This window comes from Hoplias malabaricus, chromosome 6 (genome assembly GCF_029633855.1).
Source record: "Hoplias malabaricus isolate fHopMal1 chromosome 6, fHopMal1.hap1, whole genome shotgun sequence".
NCBI lineage: Eukaryota > Metazoa > Chordata > Actinopteri > Characiformes > Erythrinidae > Hoplias > Hoplias malabaricus.
In genome coordinates this window covers 2,593,994-2,602,285 of record NC_089805.1, presented here as the reverse complement: position 1 = coordinate 2,602,285, position 8,292 = coordinate 2,593,994, and the positions used below count along the sequence as shown (strand labels likewise).

At 37.1% G+C, this 8,292-nt stretch overlaps 1 protein-coding gene across 1 annotated transcript; it reads left to right on the top strand.

Moving 5' to 3' along the window:
* Window positions 1-3,909: 3,909 nt before the first annotated feature.
* Window positions 3,910-7,539, top strand: polr2f (RNA polymerase II, I and III subunit F). The gene is made up of 5 exons (XM_066674017.1): window positions 3,910-4,151; window positions 5,173-5,242; window positions 5,474-5,604; window positions 6,033-6,104; window positions 7,093-7,539. Exons 1-5 carry the CDS (start codon window positions 4,132-4,134, stop codon window positions 7,181-7,183), a joined length of 384 nt encoding a protein of 127 aa, XP_066530114.1. The 5' UTR covers window positions 3,910-4,131; the 3' UTR covers window positions 7,184-7,539.
* The last annotated feature ends 753 nt before the right edge of the window (window positions 7,540-8,292 follow it).

Genomic DNA, 8,292 nt, shown 5'->3' with positions numbered 1-8,292 from the left:
CTAAACTGGACGTAAAGAAAGGCCAGTGTGTTTTCCTCTAAAGGCCTTTCAACTTATAAATGTGTTGTCTCTGGTTCTCTTCTGTGTTTCTTTATTCTCTTGTTGTCTCTGTATTTCTTTGACTCATGTTTCAGGCTTTTCCTTGGTCTAGGTACTTTATTTCCTTGTCCTGAGATCTCTCGTGGCGTTGTGTTCTGACTTGTGTTCATAAAACCATAACATGTTTGTACAGAACTCCCTGCTCCTCACATTTCTCCTCAATGCTTCTCTAAAGCCATGTAATAACCAGGACAACCTCGATATTTTATATCTGTGCGTATATGAGATCATCAGTAATCACATTTCAGTTCTTAGAACTGTTATGAATTAACAAAATTATTTGTACAGTTTATTAGATGACATTTTGTTTCACTTCTCTCAACAGTCAAGTGTCATTGCCTATCATATGTTTTTAATGTAGGTTTGTAACGCCTGTTTTCCCCGCCATTGGCTCTTGCACATAGCTCTGTTTTATTATTGTCCATGTCTCCGCCCTTGTCCCGCCTTTGTTCCTCCTCCTCATCCGTGTTTCATTTGTAATCCTGCCCCCTCATTGTCTGTTTCAGGTGTCCCTTGTCTGTTTTGTATATTTAAGTTCCTTTGTGTGACTCCTTCTTGGTTGGACATTCCACCCTTATCCTGTCTTGTCCTGTCTTTTTCTTGTCTTGTCCTTTTCTTTTCTTTTCTTTTCTTTTTTTGTCTTGTCTTCTATTTTCTTGTCTTGTCCTTTTCTTTTATTTTATTTTTTTTGTCTTGTCTTGTTTTTTCTTGTCTTGTCCTTTTCTTTTCCTGTTCTTGGTCTCGTCTCATGTCTGTCTCTGTCCAAGTTTAGTCTGTTTAGTTTACTTTTAGGTCTCTGTCTGTTTAGTTCCTTCTGTCTAGGTTTAGTCTGTGTAAGCTCTCTCTCTTTAGTTCTATCTGTCTAGGTTTGTCAGTCCAGTTCCCTCTCTTTGTCTAAGCCCCTCTGTCCAAGTCTCTCAGTCTAGGTCTTTCTTGGTCTAAGTATTCTATCTTTGTTTTGTATCTTTTGGTGTAAATAAAAAGTCACTGTGCTATAGCGAGTGCGTCTGCCTCCGTCAGTCCACTCAGTCCTGACAAGGTTATTTTTTGAGAATGCTAGCAAGTAGTTTAATAATTGTATATTAATGTTTCATTAGGTACCACACATACAGAACCTATTATACTGCATGACAATATTTCTTCGTCATTGTAAATTACTCTGTCTACTGTCTCCAATCTATTTTGGAATAAATTATAATTTAAAGGTGACTCAAACCCCTGAATTGCTACATTCTTTCTGACAGAAAAGTCAGGCCACACTGTGTACACAGGTTTTTATTAAACTTAAACTCGTAACTAAATTGCAGATAAGTCTTAAAATCTAAACTTAGCATGCTTGCTAAATATTACTCCATAGCCACTTGGTTCTACCTAATGGAAACTGGTTGCCTTCAGTGTTGCCTAGTGAACCATAAGTGACACTACAGTCTTTTCATCTACAATGGGTTTATTAAGCAAGAGTCTTATGACATAATAAATTATGATACTTTTACTTTTGATAATTAATATTTGAAGTCAAATACTTGGCACAAATCAAATGGAGATCTAAAACAAGAACTTTTACTGGAGCAATGTTTTACGTGGTTTGTGTACTTTGTCCTCCACAGCTAATCACTAGTGTGTTTGTGTGTGTGTGTGTGTGTGTGTGTGTGTGTGTTCGCTGCCAAGGACTGTTTAATTGCAGATGTCAAAATTCATTGGACTGTTGTTATAAAGGACCATAAAGCATGATTTTACTTTCATTTCACTCTGTGTATCATTATGAATTCTGCAATAAAATAGGCCTAAAGCACTGTGTAAATCTATGTTTACAGCTTGTGTTAAAAGGCCTTGATAATATCTCTGCTAACTCTCGCTCCCTGGTCAGCCAATCAAATTGCAGAACCCAGGAAGAAGGAGCTTCACTCAACAGATCACAATATGTAATCACATGATGCAAATAAAGAATAGATTACATTTTTGTTATGCACAATGTGGAAATTCATCTTCGATCACTCATGGAATAACAACACAAAACAACATATAACATCCACACATCCACAACACATACTATATCTGAGCTAACCTCAAACTCGCAGTTATTTAATGAGATAAAGACGCTGCAGAGCTTTCAAAAACCCACAATTTTCCTCTTAAATCCAAACAGCTGTCCAAAATTGTGTCAAGATATTTAAAATAGCTTACTACTTCTATACTCTTCCCCTTAATATCCACCAATGAATAGTAATAGGGGTGTCCTCTGCTGCTAAAGATCATCTCCCTTGTCTTCTCTTTATTAATTTCCAACCTACTCAACAGACACCAATCCTGAAAGGCAGTAACATGCTCCAAATACTGTTTCTCGTCATGGCTTTCTTTTCCATTTAATAAACCGAGGAGTACTATGTCATCTGCATAATTAAACCGATAAAATCCAGACTCACAAATTCTAAAACGATTTGTATAAATAGAAAACAACACATCCTTGAGGTGCACCCTTTGGAGGCTGTCTGTCAAAAAGTCTTCAATCCACAGAATGATACCACCATTCACTCCTAATTCCAATAAGAATATGGGTTGTCATCTTGCCACACTAAAATATATAAACAGCATATTTGCTGAGTCAAACCCTTGTCAAAAAAGAAAGTGTGCTTAAGTGGTTATTTTGGAACCACTAATTTGTACTAAATCACTACTGATATGTCATTTAAATTAAATTATTTATTCATTCATATATACAGCATGTGTGTGTGTGGATTGGGTGTTCTGAGCAGTGTGGATTGTAAAGCGTCCTTGGGTGTCTAGAAAGGCGCTATATAAGTGTATAGATAGATAGATAGATAGATAGATAGATGTAGGCATGTTATTTTTGTCACTCTTCTAAAACAACAGAAATATATTTCCCTGAGCTGCCGCCTGAGCTCTAAAACATATTAAAATTACCTTAAATTGTTAATAAAATATAAAACAAGTCATTAATATAAACAATAAGACCATGTCAAAATAATCACTAATAAATATTTATACAGTAGCACAAATACACCAATATACTATATAGTATTACAAATTACAAAACTTGTAAATAAGAATTTGACTTATACAACACTTAGCATATAAATATATTTGAAGTGCGCTTAGAGTTGCACAAATAACATATGACTAGAAGAGCGAACCAATCGGAGTAGGGGAGGGCGGGACTAGTTTGTGAACGAAACTTCTCGAAATTCTATGTAAGCCCTAGAAAAACAAAATGTCGGACGTTTGTGAAATTCCAACCGGACATCTTTTTAAGTCTAAAAAAGAGGACATGTCCGGGTAAAAGAGGACGTCTGGTCACACTATTTCTTAGTAATAGAACGGTTGCTATGACAAAGCATGCCATCCCAAGCCACAGCTTCGTTCAGTGCTGTCTGCCAGGCTGAAATTAAAATATTTCAGTTCACATTTCGTAGTGTACATAGTTAATAAAATAACGGCTTCTGCACAAAAATACTGCACTCTGTTTCAGAAAATAAAACCATTTATATTTGACCTAAGCTTCACATTTCCCCTGTAAAGCACTTTTCAGTGTCTGTGTACAAGTATACATTTTTATTATCTGTGAAGTGATCTTTATAGGTTCTAGGACAGTGTTTTGGACAGAGACAACATTTTCCATACGTGAGAAGCTCCTTCCGTTCCCTTTTCCCTTTGGAACGAGCACTGCCAAACTTAAGTATGCCCTGACATATGTAACTAAGTCCGCAAAAGGGACATAGATTTGGAAAATACATTCTTACACACATAAGTGGGCACACGCAAACGAGGGTTGCGAGGGTGCAAGTTCGGGTATTGGGACAGAGCCTATCTCTACTGCGGTCCGTAAGATGCACTGCCTGTGTTTCTGCACGGAACCGTGTAGAGTGAACACCGCGTGAGCTTTAGAAAAACGTTGTGGTGTGGTTTCACGGAGTAAAGAAATAAACACTTTATTTTCGTTTATTCGGTTGCTTTTTCTTTTATATTAGTTTAAAATTTATTTGCTTAATTCGGGAGAGCTACAGAAAAATCAGCATGTCTGACAACGAGGACAAGTGAGTGATGTGTATTTAGATTAGTGAAGTCTGTGAAAGGAACGAGGGACCAAAATAAATTTAGTAACTTGGCTTTAATTTATAATTTATCTGAATCAAAAGTGACCTCAAGGGCACCTCAGATTAAATGCACTTATAAACATAAAGATCCTTTTATGTATATTATTAAAAGCTACAATAACCCACAGCAATAGAGGAACGTTAGCAGCGTTGTGTAAATGTTGATATTTAAAATAGAAATGCCCATTGGACCCCGCTATGAATCTACACAACTGTTTAAATGTTAAGGATCAGTGTATATGTTAATACTAATATTAATAACAATAATACAAGTTTAGCTATATAGCTAACATTTCTTGTTAGTTATGGGAATCTATGAATCGATTCTGAATCGATTCTCAGTTAGATTATTGATGTTTGCTCTATGTAGCCCACACTATTTATTCTTTGTATTTCTCATTAAAAACTTTAAGCTGACAGCTTTATTCCACGAGGTCTGTGGCGAACAAAACACTATATGAATCATTGCACTTTAGTCAAGGAACACAGTGAAATATACTCTGCTTGTGCGCATATATCTGAGTATCAGGAGTGTCTCAGAACACAGAAACTTTAAAATAAGACAATCCACTGAGTTCTAGGAGGGAGAAATAGATTAAAACTAGCTGTCTCCCTTTCTGACATCAGCTTCAGGCACCTTAGTATTGTACCACCACCCTCTGAATATCTACACCCACAATACCACACCCACTTTGGTGGGAGAGTGCAAGGATTGGTCCGCAGAAGGGTGCTGTGGTGTTTGATCCTTGTGGTGTTTTGACTAAAGCCTGTCAATCATTTCATTAAGACACCAGAAACCTGTGTTAAATATGTCATCTTCAATTTAGTGTGTGTTTTCCAAGTGTAATATTTTTCAAATATATAGAATAATATACTTAAATATGTGTTTTATGTTGATCACGTGCATGAGCTGGTTGATTTCTAGGGGGTCCCTTAATATAATCTTTTCTCTCCCTATCAGTTTTGATGATGGAGATTTTGATGATGTTGAAGAGGACGAGGGGCTGGATGACCTTGAGAATGTGGAAGATGTAAGAGCTCAGTTCTCTGACTTTCGTTTGGGTTTGTTGTGATTGGCTGTTCAAATACACAACAGTATTAATATTTTTCTTGATGTTCTCTGCTCAAACACATTCCGTGTGAAGTTTGATATTTAGCCTGTACATTACGTCAGGAGAAATCAAATTAAGGGGGGAAACAAATCACAAAAATATCCAGATCTTTGGGTGCTTGGGTTTACACATTTCTTGTTGAACGTGTAGGAAGATCAGGAGAATGTGCAGATTCTTCCTGCTGGAGAGGGGCAGCAGGCAAACCAGAAAAGAATCACTACCCCGTACATGACCAAATATGAAAGAGCAAGAGTCCTGGGCACGCGGGCTCTGCAGATTGCGTGAGTACACACACATACACACATTTTTTGGAGCATTTACACGTACCATTTTTCAGCATGTGCTGATAACATCTTTATTAAATATTTTAAACCTTTAGGCTGATGATACTAGCAGCCTTTAATTACATAGTACACTATACACAACATGCTCCGTAAATGAACAATTTGGACAAAAGGCAGCTGAATTAACCACATTATTTGTTGAGTTATTCATAAAAGCAAGTGCAGGTAGCTTTGTTGTTAAACTTTTACGTTTTTTTGTGTTCAAATAATGCCTTTTAGCCAAGGACATTGCAATGCTAGGGCTAATGTTACTCAGTAATTAGTAGGTAATTACTATACCACTGTATTGATAAGTATTATGTGATTATGAATGTAGCTACTCTTAAGGTAATAACAGCTCAATGACATAATTTCCTGTCTCACAGGATGTGTGCACCGGTGATGGTGGAGTTGGAAGGAGAAACAGACCCACTGCAGATCGCCATGAAGGAGCTCAAGTATGTTTCATTGCCTTTACTGCTTTTAAACAAATAAAACAACAATATCGTCTATTGCTTCTATACTGCGATATTATAAATGAGGATGAGCTTTACTGTTTACTCGGTTGTAAACAATATAACAAAAAATAATTACTGTCTCAGTGTCGCAGTCACACAGCTCCAGGGGCCTGGAGGTTGTGGGTTCGATTCCCGCTCCGGGTGACTGTCTGTGAGGAGTGTGGTGTGTTCCTTCCTGTGTCTGCATGGGTTTCCTCCAGGTGACTGTCTGTGAGGAGTGTGGTGTGTTCTCCCCGTGTCTGCGTGGGTTTTCTCCGGGTGACTGTGAGGAGTGTGGTGTGTTCTCCCTGTGTCTGCGTGGGTTTCCTCCGGGTGACTGTCTATGAGGAGTGTGGTGTGTTCACCCTGTGTCCTCGTGGGTTTCCTCCCACAGTCCAAAAAAAAAAAACACGTTGGTAGGTGGATTGGAGACTCAAAAGTGTCCGTAGGTGTGAGTGTGTGTGTTGCCCTGTGAAGGACTGGCGCCCCCTCCAGGGTGTGTTCCTGCCTTGCGCCCAATGATTCCAGGTAGGCTCTGTACCCACCGCGACCCTGAACAGAACAGATAATGAATGAATGAATGAATTACTGCCTCTGCAAACACGTTCAGATTGTAATAATACTCACTGCAAAGCCTAATATTTTATCTACTGCAAACATACTTAAATATCATGGTTACAGTACCACTGTCTTTTCTGATTTCAATTGAAAACTGAAATCCTAAATGTCATGCAATAACAAGATAATGATGCTTTCATTTTTTAACTATTGATGCTATTTTCAAAAGAAACAAAGCAGTTGGGATTAAGTTCTCTCTTTTCTGCCTCACCAGTATCAGTTATTAGAAATCAGGAGTCACTGGCTTTATTAATCAGAGATGTTAACTGCATGTACACTATGAATTCTTGTTTACACATTATTTTTCTTCTATAATTTGTTTCTATTGCAGAAGCAGAAAGATCCCCATAATCATTCGCAGATATTTGCCTGATGGGAGCTATGAAGACTGGGGCTGCGATGAGCTCATTATTACTGATTAGTTGAAATTAAATAAACACACGTTGTACATACTTACCCTTAAACATTGATTTACCATGAAACATACATTTTCACTGTTGTTTAATCAGCCAAAGGATTTTAAATAGCAAGCTGAACTACCCTCCAGTCAGAATGAATCAATGGTTAAAACCTACTACACAGCACAGAGAACAATAAATTATGTTTTGTACATAACTACAGTCAGTGAAGTACTTTTGGTGTGTATTCCCATATGTAGCTCCCTGCACTAGAGTGGGTGGATTACAGTTGCCAAACACAAATTACTTTATTTTTGAGGCACATTCTTCAAGATGAGAAGTGAATTTTAGTTTGTTTTATTATTGGTAAAAATAAAACTTGTGACTTTTTGTATTTAACAGTTCTGAGTTTGTCGTTTTTCATTATAGACAGATGAGAGCTATTTTAGTGCTTGTGTACATACATATGGGTGTCTGGAGTCACAAACTTTGTAATAAAATGAACTAGATTTTTGGGTCTACCTATGTCAGAAAATTGCAATTCATCAAGCTGTACAGATTTGGTTCATCTTCTGGTATTTGAATGGATGTTAATAGAATTGTATCATTCCCTACTGGAGGTAAACCGTATAAAACAGACATGATGCGAGCAGAGAAATAAGATCATTGAGCAAAACACCAATTTAGAGCTTCTCTTCCTTGTAACTCACTGGTACATGGTTGGATACATGATCAGCAGTGGTTCCTTATTCTTGATTCTTTAAAGGAACATGTACACAAACAAGGCAGTTCTGAATGGAGCTACTTTGATAAGAGTCAGAATGGGGCTGTGTAGTTTCAGCCTTCATCCTTACAGAGGAATCTGTATTAACTTATTGAAATTTGGTGCAATATGTCACTTTTAACACTGGCTTTGAAGGTGCCTTGGGTGTACCTGTCCACATATATATATATATATATATATATATATATATATATATATATATATATATATATACCCTCAGACATAGTTACACAGACAGTATATTCATAACACGGTCAGTGTGGAAGCTAAGCTAACTTTGGTAGCTAAGCTAAGCTAATTTTGGTAGCTAAGATTTTTAATGTATTTGTAAACGTCATAGACAATTTGT